The sequence below is a fragment of the Crocuta crocuta genome, unplaced genomic scaffold, assembly GCF_008692635.1.
Source record: "Crocuta crocuta isolate KB4526 unplaced genomic scaffold, BGI_CrCroc_1.0 scaffold167, whole genome shotgun sequence".
NCBI classification, from domain to species: domain Eukaryota; kingdom Metazoa; phylum Chordata; class Mammalia; order Carnivora; family Hyaenidae; genus Crocuta; species Crocuta crocuta.
In genome coordinates this window covers 2,939,674-2,960,242 of record NW_027532406.1, presented here as the reverse complement: position 1 = coordinate 2,960,242, position 20,569 = coordinate 2,939,674, and the positions used below count along the sequence as shown (strand labels likewise).

At 36.5% G+C, this 20,569-nt stretch overlaps 1 protein-coding gene across 7 annotated transcripts in view; it reads right to left on the bottom strand.

Annotated features, from left to right (window-relative positions):
- CFAP70 (cilia and flagella associated protein 70) overlaps positions 1-20,569 on the bottom strand; it is a 97,206-nt gene that overhangs the window by 49,048 nt on the left and 27,589 nt on the right. For all 7 annotated transcript variants that reach the window (XR_013338653.1, XM_077778540.1, XM_077778542.1 and 4 more), the window contains 7 exons: positions 16,351-16,450; positions 13,913-14,047; positions 7,141-7,311; positions 6,880-6,960; positions 5,184-5,275; positions 1,028-1,088; positions 514-708 (listed from right to left, as the gene is read on the bottom strand). Coding sequence is in view for 6 of the 7 variants with exons in the window: in XM_077778540.1 (XP_077634666.1) it covers positions 514-708; positions 1,028-1,088; positions 5,184-5,275; positions 6,880-6,960; positions 7,141-7,311; positions 13,913-14,047; positions 16,351-16,450 (835 nt within the window). In the remaining variant the exon portion in view is untranslated. The remainder of the gene's footprint in view (positions 1-513; positions 709-1,027; positions 1,089-5,183; positions 5,276-6,879; positions 6,961-7,140; positions 7,312-13,912; positions 14,048-16,350; positions 16,451-20,569) is intronic.

Sequence of the window (20,569 nt, the reverse complement as noted above, 5' to 3'; positions counted from 1 at the left end):
GTAAAATGAGGAATATCTACCTCATAGGGTTGCTGTGAGGATTAAATTAGTAAAATTTGAAGCATTTAAAAATTTGTCTGGTGTGCAGCAAACACTCAATGAATGTTAGCCATTATTATTTGGGAAATTATTATTGTGTAAATATTTCTCAAATCTTAGTGATTCTGTGGACTATAGAAATGTTGGTAATGGGAGACAGAGTAGTCGTGGAATCAGTAACAGGTACAGAGTTTCTGCCTGCTACAGCAACATGAAACCTGTCTCAAAATCTGGCCTACCCTTAAGTAAAGACTTAGTTTCTTAAACGCTCACACTTGGAATGGTTACACTTGGAATGGTTACTGACCCATTCCAAGGCTTTATACAATTGGAGCTTATGACATTGTATCATAGGGAACACAGGTAGCAAGAATAGTGGAAGCATAGTTGGACATGACCAGAGATAAACTAATAATTAAGAATGTAGAGAAGATGCTTCATAAAAATCCATGGAATAATTAAATGAATATTTACCTTGAGTTGTTCTTTGAAAGCAAAGTATTTTCCAGAGCAGTTAAGTTCATAGTTGAGCTGGCACTTCTGTTCCTCTAGGGTTTCACTATCCATATCACTCCCTAGTTTGGTCACCTGTTTTCCAAACATCCTGTGATACTCATCCAGAATGGCTCCAGAAATATTTTTGATTTGCATGTGGTAGTCACTCACCGCCTACGAAAATACAAAATGTCTGGAAAAAGGCCTCAGAGAGATCAAGATGTGTAATGGAAGTCTGAAACTGGATTGGATTTTACATTCAATACTGCATTAGGTATAAATTGCCCTTTTCAGCTCAGAGATTAGCCAAAGACTAACCACTACACACTATTCACTGTCTGCCACTGCTCACAAACAAAACCAGGAAGGGGAATACATGAAGCTACAATTTCTCGCCCCTTCTGGAAAACATACTGAAGAGTCCAAGCCTTATTTTCAAATGGATGCACTCAACATGTTATTACTTTTTATTCACCTTAGCTTTGGCACTTGCCTTTTGAGCTCCTCCTGTCCGACGGGTAAGAGGCGGCCTTGGAGGAATCATATCTTTGACCCTGTACCAGAAAAAAAACAACAAAAAATAAACTTAATTATCTGCAGATGTATGTTCTCTTATTCATACCTTCAAAGGGCCTATCTGGGGGAGATCTAAGGTCTGTTCCTACATCACACTCAAGCACTGTGCAAAAGCTTTGATGTGAACCATAGAACAATATATGGCTGTGGACTAGATAGGGAAGAAGCCAGGAAGCAGCTACTCAGAAAGTGATTAAGTTGTACTTTTGGCCAATTTGAGCCCTGGCTTTACTCTTACACACTTTTAAAAACTGCTAATGCACTCAAGAGACTGTTTGACTCAGGAGTTGTAAAGAAATGGGTGTTATGACTTTCCATTTTTAGGAAACCTTACAAAAACTAGAGGAAATTAAGTTCTATCTCTTCCTCCTTAGAGTTTCAGATTCCTGCTGAACTATATCGTACTTCTTTAAAGTTTATAATCAAATTCACAAATTCAATTTGTCTATAATAGGTGATATGTAATTATATACCTGTGCTTTTAATTTCTAATTTTAATTTTATTTGTTTTAATAGGTAATATATCCATATTATTCAGAACTTATGAGGTATGAAACAACATATACTAAACTGTCTCCTTGTTATTAGCCTTCTTGACAGCCTTATCTTCCAGGCACCCAATTTCCTCTCCAGAGACAAAATTACCTATTCACTCATTCAAAATATATACTGACAGCCTATTATCCATCAGGCACTTTTCTGGGTGCTGGAGATAGAGCATAGAGCATGAAACAAAGTAGACAAAAATTCTTGCCCTCATGGAGCTTGCATTTTAGTGGGAAAGAAAAGACAATAATTAAGAAAAATATGTTAGTGATATGTGCTGTAAAGAAAAATAATGCAAGAAGGCAAACAGACTATGCTGGGAGCTAGGGTGGTGAAGTAGGGAAGCATATTTCATCAAGACACTTTACTGAGATGGTAACATTTGAGGAAAGACCTCAGGAAAGTGAGGAAGCAAGTTGTGTAGATATCTGGGATAAGAAAAGTACAGGCAAAGAGAACAGAAAGTGTAAAGGCTTTGCTGCAACAATGTGCTTGGCACGTGTGAGGAATAGCAGGAAGGCAAGTATGGGTGGACTGAAAAGGTGAGAACAAAGTACATACAGAATATGTAGGTAGTTGTAGGCCATTGAAAGGACTTTGACTTTTATTCAGAGTGTGCCAGGGAGTCACTGGTAGTTTCTGAGCAGAGGAGTTACATGAGTTTATCTCCATTTTAACACAATCATTATAGAATGCTATATTAAGAATTGTCCAAATGTCCATCAACTAAAGAATGGGAAAAAATGTGGTACATCCATATACTGATATATGTAACAGTATGGATGAACCTTGACAGTATTATGTTAAACATGAAAGCTGCACACATGCTCAGGATAGGATACATGCTCAGAAAAGACCAGAGAAGACCCCAAGCTTTCACCACTGACTGACCTATAGTCCCAGTGCAAACAGGAAATGAAGGCTGAGGCAGAATTATAAATAGCCTTGTTAAGTGTTAAAAGCATGCTCCAGCATGGAATCATTTGCAAGGGCAAAAGAAACAGTTTTTTGTTTTATTTTTATTTGTTTGATTATCTTAAGATCCTGGCATTCAAGGAAATCTCAATCAAAATATTGGCTGAAAAAAAAAAACAACCCACATTGGCTGAACACAATCTACAACTTCAACAATTAAAAACAGCAAACCCTGGGGAAGGGGAAAATCTGATTTTCAAAGTTCTTCACATTTTATGATATCCAAATGTCCAGTTTTCAACAACAAAAAATCACAAAATGTACAAAAAAACATAAAAGTGCAGCTCTTTCAAAGGAAAAAAATAAGTTTATAGAAACTGTCCCCCAAGAAGCCCAGACATTAGACTTGCTACAAAAAGATGTGGAATAAAGCAACTTACTCATGCTCAAAGAGCTAAAGGAAACCACAAAGTATTAAGAGAAATCAGGAAAATGATGTATAAACAAAAAGAGAAATAGAATATTAGTAAAGAGACAGAAATTTTTTAAAGAACCAAATAGAAAGTCTGTAGTTGAAAAGTACAATAACAGAAAGGAGACATTTACTAGAAGGTTCAACAGATTTGGTCAGGCAGAAGAAAGAATGAGCAAACTTGAAGATAGGATAATTGGAATTACACCTAAGGAACAGAAAGTAAAACAAAGAAAAAAAGTAAACAGAGCCTAAAATCTATGGGACACCATCAACATAGACGATGTGTGTGACCAACATATACCTTATGAGAATCCCATAAGGAGAAGAGAGAGAAAGGGGCAGAAAGAATTTTGAAGAAATAATGGCCCAAAACTCCCCAAATTTGGAGAAAGACATGAATCTATATATCCAAGAAGCATAACAACATCCAAGCAGAATAAACATGAAGAGATCTATATTAAGATGCATTGTAATCAAGCTGTCAGAAGCTAGAGACAAGAGAAAAACTCAAAAAGCATTGAAAGGAGTGACTTGTCACATAAGATACAGATACTTTCAATAATGTCGATAAGAACAACACAAGCCATGGAGGCCAGAGGTACTAGAGTAACATATTTAAAGTTTTGAAAGGAAAAAAATGCCAACCAAAATTTCTATATACAGCAAGTTATCCTTCAAGAATGAAGAAGAAATTAACAAAATAAACAAAAACTAAGAGTCTATCATAAATACAGAGAACAAACTGAGAGTGTATGGGGGACAGGGGAGAGGGGAAAATGGGTGATGGGCATTGAGGAGGGCACTTGTTGGGATGAGCACTGGGTGTTGTATGCAAACCAATTTGACAATAAATTATATTTAAAAAAAACTAAGAGGGGCGCCTGGGTGGCTTAGTTGGTTAAGCGTCCGACTTTGCTTAGGCCATGATCTCGCAGTTCGTGGGTTCGAGCCCCGCGTTGGGCTCTGTGCTTACTGCCAGCTCAGAGCCTGGAGCCTGTTTCAGTCTGTGACTCCCTCTCTCTCTAACCCTCCCCTGCTCACGGTGTCTCTCTCTCTCTCTCTCCTAGAAATAAAATTTAAAAAACAAAACAAAACAAAACAAAACAAAAACTAAGAGCCTATTAGTAAGACCTAATCTATAAGAAATGCTAAAGGGAGGGGCACCTCAGTGGCTCAGTAAGTTGAACATTCGACTTCGGCTCAGGTCATGATCTCACAGTTTGTGACTTTGATCCCACATGGGTCTCAGTGCTGTTAGTATGGGGCACACTTCAGATCCTCTGTCCCCTCTCTCTCTGCACACCCAAACTCTCTCTCAAAAAAATAAATACACTTAAAAAAAAAAAAGAAACGCTACAGGGAGCCTTTCAGGCTGAAAGAACACTAGTCAGTAATTGGAAGGTAACTGAAGAAATAAGGAACACTGGTAAAGGTAAATATGATAGTCAGTATTATTGTACTTCTGGTTTTAAACTCCTCTTTACTTGTTTGGGGCACCTGGGTGGTTCAGGTCATGATCTCACGGTTCATGGAAATGAGCCCCATGTCAGGCTTTGGGCTGACAGCGCAGAACTTGCTCAGAATTCTCTCTCTTTCTCTCTCTGTCCTTCCCCAACGTGCTCTCTCTCTCTATCTCAAAATAAATAAACATTTTTTAAAACTTTTTAAAGTAGTTATCACTGGGTGAGTAGAAATCTAAGTGTTTTTATATGCTTGCTGATCTCAATTTTCTCAAAGTCTCAATTATTTTAAGTTTATATATTTATTTTTGAGAGAGAGTTGGGGAGGGGCAGAGAAAGAAGGGGAGAGAGAATACCAAGCAGGCTCTGCAATGTCAGCACAGATCGATTTGGGGCTTGAATTCACGAACCATTAAATCATGACCTAAGCCAAAATCAAGAGTCGGCGCTTAACCCACTGAGCCACCCAGGTACCCCTCAATTTTTTTTATACTGTGCATATACTGTTTTTGTAATAAGAAGACAACTATAAGAAAAGAAAACTAATGTGGGATAAAAACCAGAAAACTTTCCGCTGCTTAGTCCAGGGAAATTATATTTATAGGGACAATCTGAATTCCTTTTATGTATATATAAAATGTTTTTTCAAAAAAAGTGTAAGAGCTATTGCTACACACCTTCTGGCTAGCTCCTCTGGCATTCGCTTTGGAACCAAGGCTTTGTCCAGCTGAATCTCCAACACAATGTATGTCCCTGCTTCTACATATTGCTGTAAAGATATTTTTCTCTCATTTCTTTCCATTAAGAACAGATATTTATGAACAAATTTTAGTAACATAAGATAATATTCACAATATAAGTAAGAAAATTGCATATATACTATATATATACATATATATAGCGTGATCTTGACTGTCAAAATATTTTTAATATCGGAAAAATAACTGCAAAGAAAAATAGTAACAGTGGTTATCTCTGGCATAAAGCGGTTTTAAATTTTATTACTGGAAACTTCTATCTCAGCTGATGTACCGTTTAACTTGTTCAATACTTTTCTTGTAACTGTTTTAAGTGAATGCTATTCTTTCTACCACCAAACCTTCCAAGTCCGAATATTTCCAAGCAGAAGCATTCTGACATTACCATTCACAGAATCCATGTCACCATCTATCAACTGCAGCCTGGTAGACATTTCTATCCAGATTTTTGCCAGCATCTTAAATACAACATGTCCAAAATCGAACTTATCATTTCCCTTATATCGATCTCTCTTTGACTTATCTCTTAACGATTTTGTCATCCTTCTCGAAAGTAAGGCTTGAAACCTGAGTTATCTTTAGCTTTTCTTCCTCAGCACACTTAAAGCTCCCCAGTTCCAGATCTTGCCTCTTCAAGTTTCTGACTTTCTTTACTACAACCTCTTCCCTAAATCAAACTATCATCAACACTTATCTGTACAATTAGAAAAACCTATACCAATATTTGAAGCCCCTACCCCAACTTCATTCTCTCCGTTTCACTTCCTTGCAAGAGTTCTGCCATGAAATACATGGGAGGTTTTATTTCTACATGACTTAAAAACCTTTCATATGAGTCTTCAAGATGAAGCTCAAGAGTCCCTTATCACCTACATAATGAAACTTTCTAGCATATCTTTCAGTTTTTCTACAACTCAACACAGCCTCTCTCTCCTTTCTCACCTCTGTCTAGAAATTCTCCTCTTTTCATTTCTCTATTTCATACACTAAATTAATTGATACAGTCTAAATTCTGCTACCTTCTTTGTGCTCTGAGTCAGGCTATTCCCTAGCCCTCAAACGCCAACCCCCTTATCTTCCTCTGGCAAACTATTCTCTTCATCTTTCACTACTTAACTCAAATGCCACCTCTTCCATGAAGCCTTCTGAGACTGCTTTATCCTAGGAGTGATTAATCTGTCCTATCTGAGCCCAAACAGCACTTTTATTTGTACCTCTATTATAACATTCATCAAAATTCTGTGTTATGGTTAGTTATGTACCAATCTGTTTCGCCCACCAGACTGTTGACTGTCATCTGAGGGCAGATAAGTAAATGCTACAGATGATGCATCTCTGCATACTTCCTAGTATATAATAAAGTAGAATTACTAAAACACATAATTTTTTATTGTTAAAAAAGTTTTGTTATTTTTATTGTTAAAGTTAATTTGGTACTACCTGCTCATTTTAGAGAGTCTCAACAAGACAAAGAAATTTACCAAAGTCATAAACTACTCATGGCAAATATGGGATGGTCATTGAGATAATGAACATTTTTCACAATACCATACTATCTTACTCAGTAAAGGACTGATGAATTTAAACTTAATTTTCCAACTCTATGCATAGTTACCTGTCCTTCTGGATTGTGGCTTAGAGAGGGTTCAGTTTCCAAAGGATTATCTGAGCTCTGAGATTTTATACTAGGTGCTTGCTGAAAGAAAATGAACACACCTCAAAAACTGAATTCTTATGTGGTCTTCCCAATGACAGGAAAAATGATCATTATGTTGCAACAAAAGGCAAACTATATTGATGCAATTCACCAAATAATCAGCACAAGCCTGTGAAATATAACAAAACTAGCAAAATCATCACCTTTTCAACAACCTACCATCTCCCCAGGCCTAGGCCTTCCGTCTATATCCTTTTCTTTGACTACTTTATCTTCTTTCAGGTTCTTTGAAACAACTGATTTAGACAATGGGGAATTAATTCCTCCTATTTTATTATTCTGAAGCAGATGATGACCAGTATCCCGGAAAAAGCTAAATAAACATTTGGTCTGAAAAGAAACAACAACAACAACAACAAAAATGCAATGAATCACAGGCAGAAGAGACTAATTTGAAAGAAACTCACATAATTCTTTAACAATATTTAGTTTTCTAGATAATTTCAATATTGTAGAATAAGAGGGAAATAGGGAAAAGAAAAACTTCATTGAATTGCCATATTTGTTGCATAGGTAAAGCCATCATAGAAAATTAGCTATCCACCCTATTAAATTATTACAATAAGATTGTTCAACCTCACTTGATTTTGGTGTTTAATAACTCTTGTTCCTAGAAAATTTTTAATTTTTGATACGTAATTTCAGATTGACTTTAAATGGTAGATGTGGGAAATAGGTTCAAGAATTCCTCACACTTGGGTTAAAAGGGCTTAGGGCGGAAAGTCTCTGCAGGGCGAAAGCCCCCAAGGTTAGCTAACTAGACTAGCTAACTAGTAACTTGTTATCTTTAAAGCCGCATGTTACATCAGTCTTAAATTTTAAAGAAGACAGCTAATTCGTTGTATCGCCTACAGGAAACTACTTTCCATCTGATGTCAATATATTATTGTGCTTTGACCACAACTTCAAATGCCACTTGCCCCCAAAACCCTTTGCTTCATACACACACAAGTTAATGATTACTATCTAAGTGTTTCCTTCTGCACGTTCACCACATATGTAAAATGTTGAGAGCTCAATAATACGGAGACGAAATCCTTGTTGGGAGCTCTTGCCTCCTCCCAGACATTAGCCTCTCTCATTTTCATTTCTGCATCTGCTCTTTTGCCAGACAAGAGAGAATTTAGGACTCCTAATCTGTGACAGGTAGAATTTATTTCTGCATAAGAAATATTATCTAATTACTACTGGCCTCTCAACTATAATTGGAAAAATAGGGCAAATTTAAAGTTCAAACTAAAAACTATGCATGGGTAAATTCAAAATATAGATAAATGACTGAAGAAGAATCATACATTTTTTAAAATTAAGCAATATGGTTGAAGTCTAAATACAATTTATGCTGAGTGAAAGAAGCCAGACCAAAAAACCAAGAGGAGAAGACTGGTCAGAGGTATGAGACGATAAGAGCAGACACAAGAAAACTTTTGAGGGGCAGGTAATGGATATTTGCCTTATCTTGATTGCGGTGATAGTTTCACTGATGTACTATAAATATTCATACACATGTCTTTGCATAAAGGCAGGATTTCAGTGCTCTTGGGTAGGTCCTAAAAATGAATTTGTTGAGGAGAGCACCTGGGTGGCTCAGTCTGTTGAATGTCTGACTTTGGCTCAGGCCCTGATCTCATGATTCATGAGTTCACGCCCTGCATTAGTCTTGCTGCTGTCAGCAGAGTCCACTTCAGATCCTCTGTTCCTCTGTCCCTCTGTCCCTCCCCCACTTGGGCAAGCTCTCTCTCTCTCAAAAATAAATAAGTAAACATCTGAAAAAATGATTTTGTGGGTTATATGCTAAGTTAATGTTTAATATATAATTTCTATATAGTTTTTCTACCAAGTATTGATATCAAAGTATTGACATTTCTAAATGTCAGATTATCTATCTCTCAATTCTGTTAGTTTTTGCTTCTATAATGAGTTTCTGTTTTTAGGTGTGTATACATTTATAATTTATACATTTGTTTAATATAAATACTTTGTAAATTCTGTCTTTCTGATTAATTGACCCTTTAATCATTATGATATGCTACTCTATGTTGTTAGTAATATTTCCTGTCTTGAGTCTATTTTGTCTATATAAATATAGCCACTCAGCTCTGTTATGTTTTCTATTTACAGTATCTTTTCCAACCATTTGCTACAATCCATGTGTATCTGAATCTAAGTGTGTCTGTTTAAATAGCATATTATTGAATCTTGATTTTTAAGAAATTGTTTAATGTTTATTCATTTCTGAGAGACAGAGGGGGGCAGAGTGTGAATGGGGGAGAGAAGAGAGAGAAAGGGAGACACAGAATCCAAAGTAGGCTCCAGGTTCCAAGCTGTCAGCACAGAACCCAACATGGGGCTCAAACCCAAGAACTATGAGATCATGACCTGAGCTGAAGTTGGACACTCAACCGATTGAGCCACCCAGGCTCCTCAAATCTTGATTTTTAAAAAATGTGGTCTTGTAATCTCTATCCTTTCATTGGAGTGTTTAACACTACTTACGTATAAAGTTATTGTTGAAATATTTACATTTATGTCTGCCATTTTACTATTTATTTTCTATATATCTTCTTTGTTCCTCTGTTCCTCTTTTAAATACCTTCTATTATGTTTAAATACGTATATGTACACACACACATGCACACACACAATTTTCTTAGCCATTCTAACTAATCACAATGTATATCAAATTTTTAAAAAATGTTTTATTTATTTCTAGGAGATAGAGACAGCGTGAGGAGAGGAGGGTCAGAGAGAGGGAGACACAGAATCTGAAGCAGGCTCCAGGCTCTGAGCTAGCTGTCAGCACAGAGCCCGACGCGGGGCTCGAACCCACAAACCGCGAGATCATGACCTAAGCGAAAGTCGGAAAGTCGGACGCTTAACCGATTAAGCCACCCAGGCGCCCCAATGTATATCACATTTATACTAACTTAACTCTGGTATAATGTAGAAACTTTAGTGCACTGTAGTTCCATTCTATCCTTCCTCCTCTTTATGTTACTATTATCATATACATTAAATCTATACATGTTATAAATCCAACAATAGAATTAATGCTTTCTATAATGTCTTTCAAAGAAATTAAGAGTAAAAATGAAAAAAATATGCTGTATTTCTGAAATCTTTTATATTAACTTAAATTTAGCCATTTCTAGTGTTCTTTGTTTCTTCTGGTGGATTCAGGTGGGCAATCAGTGCCACATCTTTTCAAGCTGAAGAACTTCCAGTAGTGTTTCAAGACAAATTTGTTAGCAACAAATTCTTTCTATATTTGTTTATCTTGNGTCAGAGAGAGAGGGAGATACAGACTCTGAAACAGGCTTCAGGCTCTGAGCTGGCAGTCAGCACACAGCCCGACGCGGGGCTCGAACCCACGAACCGTGAGATCATGACCTAAGCGAAAGTCGGACACTTAACCGACTAAGCCACCCAGGTGCCCCTCTTGCCTTCCTTTTTGATTGCTAACTTTTTCATTGAGCATTTTGAATATGTTATTCTACTGCTTCCTGGATCCATTGTTTCAGAAGAAAAATCAGTTGTTAAATTACTTTGGTGCTCCCCTATAAGCAATGAGTTATTTTTCTCCTATTGAATTCATTATTTTCTCTTTGTCTTTCAACAGTAAACTCTAATGTCTATGTTGTGGATGCCTGTATGCTTATCCTATCTGGGATTCTCTCAGCTTCTTGGATATGTAGATTAATGTTTTCATCAAACATGAGACATTTCTAGACATTATTTTGTCGTGTTTCTAGACATCATTTTGTCGTGTATCTTTTCTGCCCCTTACTCTCTTCTCTCCTGGACTCTCATTTCAATTATGTTAATTGCTCTGCACAAATCTACATTTCAACCAACAACATTGCTGGGCATAGGTCCTTCATCTGCTGTTCCAAATTGTGTGAGTCTTTTTCCATGGCAGCAGTTTCTGGTTCTCACAGCCTATCTTGCCATAGAAGAATCAATGCACTGATTAAGCTAAAGAAATGGAGTAGGGAAGAACTCAGCAAAGTTTTAGGAGCAGCCCTAAGCAAGAAATCTTCAGACTCCATAGTTTTTCATGCTTTTAGTACTTCTCAGTTTATTGATGCCTTTGGTTAATTTCCAGAGTGCTAAATGGTTTTTTGTCAATTTGTCCAGCTTTACAGTTGTGGGGTAAGAATATCTGACAACCTTCTCACTCAGACATACCCAGAAAGATTTCCTCTCCAATATAATTCTGATCATATATTTTTTAAAAGTTGTAACCAATGTACTTTTATATCCTGATTTTTCATTTAACAGATTATCACATACATCCTTTCATGTTTTAAATTTTTTCATAAGGATAATTTTTAATGTATATACAATAGTCTCCAATCACCCCTACTATACCCCTAGTACTAAACCTCTAGTACCTTACATATTTTACTTCATTTAATATGTAAAACAATTCTAGGAAACATTGTCTTCATTTATAATAAATACATTTATTTATAATAAATGAATATATAAGTTAAAGTTGAGAGAAACTTAGTCACTTGCCTGAAGTCTCCCAGCTGGTTAATTCCAGATTTCAAATTAGAGGCTGACTGACATCAAGGCCTATAACCTTTCAATTATAATATACTATTTCCCTCATATATCTTCATGTATTAAAATTTGGATACAATTCTACTTATTCCTTTAAAATAGTTTCCTAGAAGTAGGAATACTACAGGAAAAAATATAAGTATTCTAAGCTTCTTAATACATAGTGACAAATTTTTTTTCACAGTTTGTACTAATTTACACTTCTAGCAGTGAATGAGAGCTGTCTTATCACACCATTGACAACAAAGAGTATTATCATCTTTTTAAGGAATTGTCTAATTTTACAGGTAAAATGATATTTTTTTAATTTTAATTAGCAGTCATTTGATTTTAAATAAGGCCAAATGTTTCTTCTTCTTCCATTTATTGGCCATGGGCATTTCTTTTTTTGTGAAGCGCTATTTCATGTACTTTGCCCTTTAAAATATTTTTAATTTTTGCTATTATAGATACCAAGAGGCTTTTCTGAATATAGAGTTGGGTTTTTTTATGTCATTAGGAATTTAATTTACACACTGCCAACATTCATCACTGCAAGCTCTTTTTCCAGTGTTACTTGTTTTTCCACTCTGCCAAATCCAACCCAGATACTTCTGCACATGCGATGTTTTCAAAGAAAAACAAATAGTATAAGTAAAATAGATAGACATTTCTGTGACTGACAGTTAAGATTTATAGTATTTGTAGACAGATGACAAACTGAAAATTATGATGCTTCCCCTCTTTGTATTCTAGAAAATATTTTTAACACTCTTGCCAGTAATTACAATAATTGGAAACACTACACATAGATTTTTATTTGTACTCATAATCCATGAATATCTTTTTCTTTGTAATACTTCACACACTTTCAGAAAGGAAGGCAAACCATTTAATATTGCCAAATCTATTCTAATGCTAAAAATTATATTACAGAACATGAGAAAGCTCTAGAGACTAGAACTGAGGGGTGAATATGGGTGCATATGGAATATTTGATCCTATTAAATTATTTCCTTAAGATACATCCCTATAAGTGTGATTTCTGATTCAAAGCATTTCTGATTCTTGGAGCCTGGAGCCTGCTTCAGATTCTGTGTCTCCCTCTCTCTTTCCCTCCCTCCCCCACTCATGCTTTGTCTGTCTGTCTCTCTCTCTCAAAAATAAATAATATATAGAAAGAGTTTACTACTCAATTGGTTTGCAAATAGATGATAGGTCTTTCGTGGCTCTATTATTGAAAAATAGCTGTCCTAATAATGATGAAATAGTAATATGTTTTTATTATTTTTGTTATGTTTTACAAAGACCCACTTTATCCTAAGAAAAAACATGGTAAAACTGACTTTTTGTTTGGGAAAAAATACACACACATATATAGTCTATATTTATATATAGACATATAGATAGATAAAAAGATGGATGATTTTAACATTTTAACACCTGAAAATGGAAAAAACCGTATTGTAGCTCATTAATCAGCTCATGGATTTAAGTTTTATATACTTAATACAACAGACTTCTTTCCTTATCTTAAAGATTATGTATCTGACTGTATGAGTAAAATCAAAATATGATAAACTACATATTTAAAGTATACAATGTTATTAATTTTGATGTGACTTATGTATACACATGTGAAACCACCACAATCAAGATAACCAACATTTTCATCACTCCTAACACTTTCCTCACATTCTTTTGTAATCCAGTCCTCTCTCTATTCTTGTTCCTAAGCAGCCACTGGTCAGCTTTAGGTCACCACAGATTATTTTTCTAGAATTCTATTTAAATGGAATATATATTATGTACTTTCTTTTATCTGGCTTCTTTCATTTAACATAATGCATCTGAAATTCATCCATGTTGCATGTATCAATAGTTCATTCCTTTTTATCACTGAGTAGTATTTCATCATATAAATATACCACAAAATTTGTTTTTCTGTTTACCTATTGATGGAGATTTAAGTTGTTTCCAGTTTTTGGCTTTTTATTATCTTAATTTTTTAAATGTTTTATTTATTTTTGAGAGAAAGGGGGGGAGGGAGAACGAGTTGGAGAGGGGCAGAGAGAGAGAGAGGACAGAGGATCTGAAGCAGGCTCTGTGCTGATAGTCGAGAGTCTGATGCAGGGTTCAAACCCACAAACTGTGAGACTATGACTTGAGCTGAAATTGGATGCCCAAAAGAGTGAGCCACCCAGGTGCCCCTCATTATCCTAAAGTTTTTAAGGTTCAATGACAGAATGCAAGGTGCTATATTTACTACCCCAGTAATCAACAGTTTCAAACTTCAGTTGCAAAGATGTATATGCTAACGATGTAACTAAACACATATATAAAGGATAAATTAGGATAATACCTCCTATACAATTTTTCTTACCTTTTCATAGACTGTACTATCTACGTAAGGGTAAACATGAAAAGCTCCCCGAATCCTCTTCACACCTGGATACAGCAGTGGGACCATATTTACATAAGCCACACCATGAAATGAAAGCTGACTTTCATCATCAGTCTAAAGGAATAAAACCAGAGAGCTGTTAGTGGTATAGAGCCACGTAGCATAAGGTATAGACCTCTGACTTATATAGAGTTTTTTAAAGACTTGTCTTTAGGAACTAGCTATGTTACTCAACTATTTGACTTTTGGCCAGGTACATAGATATTTTAGATCTACATTTCTTTATCTTCAAAATTGGTTTACTAATACCGCAATCACTGAAGTAATGCATATAAACAGTGTTAATAGTAAAGACAGTAGTTGGATAAGCACATACTCAAATTAATTGGTATTCAACTAAAAAAGTCAACTTAACCATATTGCTTCTTAGGAAAAATGAACCTTTGTAAAATAATAACAACAAAAATGCAAAAGAAATCAGAAGATGTGGCTTATGGCTTTGCTTACAGAGTTTTATAAATGAAAGGGATCTTACAAATCACCTGGACAGTGATGACAAATAGACTTTAATTATGCCTAAATTCTAATAAATTGGTGGATTTCTTTCAGAGTACTGTGTTGAGAAAGATTACATACTCTTATCTGGGCTCCAAAAGAAACAATGTTTTGATTAATCAGTAATATCTGCCATGGATGAGGGAGGATGAGTGATAGTCTGCCATTGTGTATTTGCCATTTCTAATTTTATCTAAGCCCCCATTACAAAGATGAATAACATGTTAATAAATATAACAACATAATTTTTTAACGGCTGAGGGTTTGTCATAGAAAACGTTCACAGGGAAAAAATTGATTTAGTAAAAAAAAAAAACATACTTAATTCTCACAAGATTAAAAGTAATCTCTCTGATTTCACATATAATAATAATAAGTAGAATTTAGATTTGGGGCGCCTGGGTGGCTCAGTTGGTTTAGCATCCAACTTCGGCTCAGGTCATGATCTCGAGTTCCATGTCAGGCTCTGTGGTGACAGCTCAGAGCCAGGAGCCTGATTCAGATTCTGTGTCTCCCTCTCCCTCTCTGCCCCTTCCCAGATCAGGCTCTGTCTCTCTCTTTCTCAAAAATAAATAAAAATATTTTAAAAATAAATAAATAAATAAATAAACATTAAAAAAGAAAAATTTTTTTAAATAGATTTAAAAGTCTTATATACAAGTAATAACATTGTCTTGTTAAGGAAAGTTAGCCAATGTATACTATATATTACAAAGGGACAAGAGTCTATTTTAAAAATCAAAATAATTTAGGTACTTATTAATTGTCTGCTGTATATAAATCATGCTAGGTACTGTAAAGGATACAAAATAGTCTATGCCAGGACTCCTATCCTCAGCGAGTTTGTGTACAAGCAGAAAACACCAGACATGCACAAATAAAACAACAGAGAACCTGTGCAAGGCTCACAAAGCTAGATCTTTTCAGAATAATGGTACATTGATGAACCCTATTACTCTAATCAGTAGGCTAACACATTTTAAGTACGTATGTCTAAAAGAAATTCATGAAGATGTATTAGGTTGAGTCATATTGCCAATATTTAACTATATTGACCTATCAAAATGGCTACTTTGGGGGCACCTGAGTGGCTCAGTTGGTTAAGTGTCTGACTTTGGCTCAGGTCATGATCTCATGGCTAGTGGGTTTGAGCCCCATGTCAGGTTCTGTGCTGACAGCTCAGAGCCTGGAACCTATTTCAGATTCTGTGTCTCCTTCTCTCTCTCTGCTCCTCCCCTGCTTCACTCTCTCTCTCTCTGTCTCTCAAAAATAAACATTAAAAAAATATTTTTTAAATAAATAAAATAAAAATGGCTATTTTGTGTGGGTTTACCTATGGTAAAACTATATTAAAGAGCTAAAGGGAAATAGGATGTCTAGGGATAAAGCCTAAACAATTTTTAGTGGACAATAGGGAGTTAGGGTGACCAGTCATCCTGATTTGCCAGGGACAGGAGATCTTCCTGGGACATGAGATTTTCAGCGCTAAAACCAGGAAACTACTTGGCAAATCAGGTTAAGGTGGTTACCCTAGAGAGCATCTACGTCAGTTCACACATTCCTTCAAGGCCTGGGTGGCTCAGTTGATTAAGCATCTGACTTGGACTCAAGTCATGATCCTCTGGTTCATGGATTCAAGCTGCACACTGGGCTCTGTGCTGATACCTAGCTCAGAGCCAGAAGCCTGCTTCAGAGTCTGTGTCTCCCTCTCTCCCCCTGCCCCTCACCTGCCTGTGCTTGGGTCTCTCTCTCTCTCAAAAATAAATAACCATTAAAAACATTTTTAAAATAAAGAATCAGAATAATAGGTTGGGTCTGATCAGTCATTTCTTATATAACTATCATTAAGCAAACAAATTTACCTTATCAAATTTTGCAGCTTTCCCTTTGGGTACAGTAGTCAGAGGAACTCTTGTGATCTCTACAGGCCAAAATCGGCAATCAGCAATTCGCTTCTGAAAACTGCAAATAAAAATCAGCCCATTAGAACCCTCCTACACTGTTGGTGGGAATATAAACTGGTGCAGCCCCTTTGAAGAACAGTGTGGAGGTTCCTCAAAAAATTAACAACAGAACTCCCTTATGACCCAGCAATAGCACTGCTAGGAATTTACCCAAGGGATACAGGAGTGCTGATGCATAGGAGCACGTGTACCCCAATGTTCATAGCAGCACTCTCCACAATAGCTAAAACATGGAAAGAGCCTAAGTGTCCATCAACAGATGAATGGATCAAGAAGATGTGGTTTATCTATACCATGGAATACTACATGGCAATGAGAAACAATGAAATCTGGCCATGTGTAGCAACATGGATGGACCTTGAGGGTGTTATGCTGAGCGAAATAAGTCAGGCAGAGAAGGACAAATATCATATGTTTGCACGTATAGGAGGATTAGGAGGAACTTGACGGAGGAACAAGGGGGAGAAGGGCGGAAATGGTGGGGGAAAGGGAGAGAGGCAAACCATGAGAGACTCTTGAATGCTGACAAAAACTGAGGACTGATGGATGTGGGGGGGAGGGGGATGGGCATGGAGGAGGACACTTGTGGGGATGAGCACTGAGTGTTATGTGGAAACTAATTTGACAATAAACTATTTGTAAAAAAAAAAAAAGAACAGATGATAAAAAAAAAAGAATTCCTGAGAGAAGAAAAAAAAAAAAGAAGCTGTGGTTTATCTGTACTATGGAATACTACATGGCAATGAGAAAGAATGGAATCTGGCCATGTGTAGCAACGTGGATGGAACCCAAGGGGGTTATGCTAAGAGAAATAAGTCAGGCAGAGAAGGACAGACACCATATGTTTTCACTTATAAGTGGATCAGGAGAAACTTAACAGAGGACCATGGGGGAGGAGAAGGGGAGAAAACAGTTGGGGAGAGGGAAAGAGGCAAAAAATGAGAGACTCTTGAATACTGAGAACCAACCGAGGGCTAATGGGGGTGGGAGAGAGGGAAGGGGGGTGATGGGCATGGAGGAGAGCACTTTCTGGGATGAGCACTGGGTGTTATATGGAAATCAACTTGACCATAAACTATAAAAAATAATCAGCCCATTAGAATTATATGAAAAAATGAGATTAGTATAATTTAAAGGGAAGACTTATTTTTTTATTTATTTTTATTTTTCTAATTTTTTAATGTTTATTTATTTTTGGGAGACAGAGCATGAGAGGGGGAGGAGCAGAGAGAGACAGAGACACAGAATCCAAAGCAGATTCCAGGCTCTGAGCTGGCTGTCAGCACAGAGCCCAATGTGGGTCTCAAACCCACGAACCGTGAGATCATGACCTGAGCCGAAGTCAGACGCTTAACTGACTGAGCCACCCAGGCACCCTGGGAAGACTCTTTTAAAAAGTAATGGAATATGCACACATATACAAAAAAATTTTATTAGGTAGGGTTTTTTTTAAGCTTCCCAAATTCATAAAATTTCAAAAATAATTCTACTGTACTGCTAACAGAGGCAAACTATATATTGTTGAGAGCAATTTGGCAATATGAATCAAAAGCCTTACAATGGTCATAATCTTTGACCCAGAAATCTCACTTGTGGTAATTTATTCTAAAGAAATAATCAGATAAGTATGCAAATAGTATAAAACATGTTTATTTATACTGTGAAAATAGAGTAGGACTTAATGTCAGATCTGACATGTAAGGAGCTTAGAAGTGGTTGCTCCTGTCCTCATAACAATAACATGCAGGTCAGACTGAAAAATCAAGGACCTTTCTTAGAGCCATCTAGGAATTAAGTTCGTGAGGCAAGTCACCATCCTGAAATTTGGAGAGACAGGCATGTACAGAGCTGATGTCAGCTTACAGGTAGGAAGAAGCAACGGAACCAGTAACTTGTGGAAACGCTTTAATGGTAATTTTGACAAATTGCTGGAGGCTGGATTAGCCAGAAGCCCAGTCTTAGGGGGTCCCCACACTTTTCTGGCTTTAAAACAAGGAGTCATATCAGATATTCATGGTGAAGATAGGAGTAAAATCTTCTTGCAGGAAGAAGGGAAAAGTAAGTGTTTTGAAATATGCCTGGAGTGTTACCCATAATAAATGCTTACTCTTTAAGGGAAACTATTTTACCAGAGTCTTATCAGATGCAGGAGAAGGGCAATTAGACAACTCTAGTTCTGTCTAGCCTTCCTGTTTCACATAAGGAGTAAAAAATGCTGTTAAACACTTCTGAATGTCACAGCCCAGGGAGTCAAACCCATTAAAATACTGAGTTTAATCACAGTATTTTAAAATACTTCCCCTTCCAAACACCTTATCACCACACCACCAGGGTTGTGGTATAAGAACAGTGGATTTGAGAGGCTACAAAACACAGACTCTGCCTATTTTAGGCAAACCCAAAGACAATAGGGGAGGAGCAAAAAAGGAAACTGAAGCCTCTAGCACCTAAAGTTACAGCAAACATTAAACACAGCCCAGTTCCAAGCTAGATTAACAGAAAACTTGACACTAAAAACCCTAATTACCTCATTTCTTATTACCTAATGCATAATGTCTAGCTTTCAATAAAAAATTACAAGGAATACTAAAAGGCAAGAAAAAATATGGAAGAGACACAAACTAGACTCAGATATACACAAAATTTGGAATGATCATATGGGGAATTTTTTTATGTTTTTAATTTATTTTTGAGAGAGAGAGAGAGAGAGAGAGCAAGTGAGCAGGAGAGGGGCAGAAAGAGAAGGGGGCAGCGGATCTGAAGCAGATCACTGACAGCAGTGAGCCAAATGGGATACTCTAACTCATGAACCTTGAGTTCATGACCTGAGCTGAAGTCCAATGCTCAACTGCCCGAACCACCCAGGTGCCCCGATCATATAAGGAATTTAAAATAACTATGATTAATATGTTAAGAGCACTATTGGCAAAAGTAGACAAACTGCAAATAATGTAATAGGGAGATGGAAATGTAAGCAGGGAGATGGAAGCCCTAAGAAAGATTAAAAAAGAAATGCTAGAAACCAAAAACACTGCAACAAAAATGAAGAATTCATTTGATGGACTTAGTAGACTGAACACGGCTGAGGAAGGATCAGTGAGTTTGAAGATATGTCAATAAAAACTGCCCAAACTCAAATAGAAAGGAGAAAAAAATAGAAAAAAATCATAATAGAATATCCAAGAACTGTAGAACAATTATAAAGGTATAACAAGTGGGTGCCTGGATGGCTTAGTAGGTTAAGCATCTGACTTCAGCTCAGGTCATGATCTCACGGTTTGTGGGTTCGAGCCCCACAGTGGGCTCTGTGCTGACAGCTACCTCAGAGCCTGGAGCCTGTTCCGGATTCTGTGTCTCCCTCTCTCTGACCCTCCCCTGCTCACGCTGTCTCTCTCTCTCAGAAATAAATAAAAACATTTTTTAAAAAAGGTGTAACAAGAATACCTGAAGAAAAAAAAGAGAAAAATGAACAAAAAAAATATGTGAAATCATAATGACTGAGAAATTTGCTAAATTAAAGANTAATCTCTACCTAGGTATATCATATTCAAACTACAGAAAACCACAGAGAAAAGAGAATCTTTAAAGAATACAGAGGGGGGAAAAACCACAAACACCTTACCTATAGCGGAACAAGAATAAGAATTACATTGGATTTCTCTTCCAAAACCATGTAAGCAATAAGGGATGGAGTGAAATATTCAAAGTTTCAAGGAAAAAACACACTGCCTAACTAGATTTCTGTATCCAGAGAATTATCCTTCAAACATGAAGGACGGGTGCCTGAGTGGCTTGGTTGGTTAAGTGTCTGACTCTTGATTTCTGCTAAGGTCATGATCTCACAGTTTATGAAATCAAGTCCTGTGTTAGGCTTTGTGCTGATGCTGCAGAGCCTGCTTGGGATTCTCTCTCCCTCTTACTGTGCCCCTCCCCTGCTTGTGACCTCTCTCTCACTCTCTGAAAATAAATAAACTCAAATAAAATCTTTTAAAAAATGAAGAAATAAAGACTTTCTCAACAAAAGGGGAGAGAATTTGTGGCCAGTAGATCTGACTTACAGGACATGCTAAAAGTTTTCAGAGAAAAGGAAAATTATATGAGTCAGAAATTTGGATCC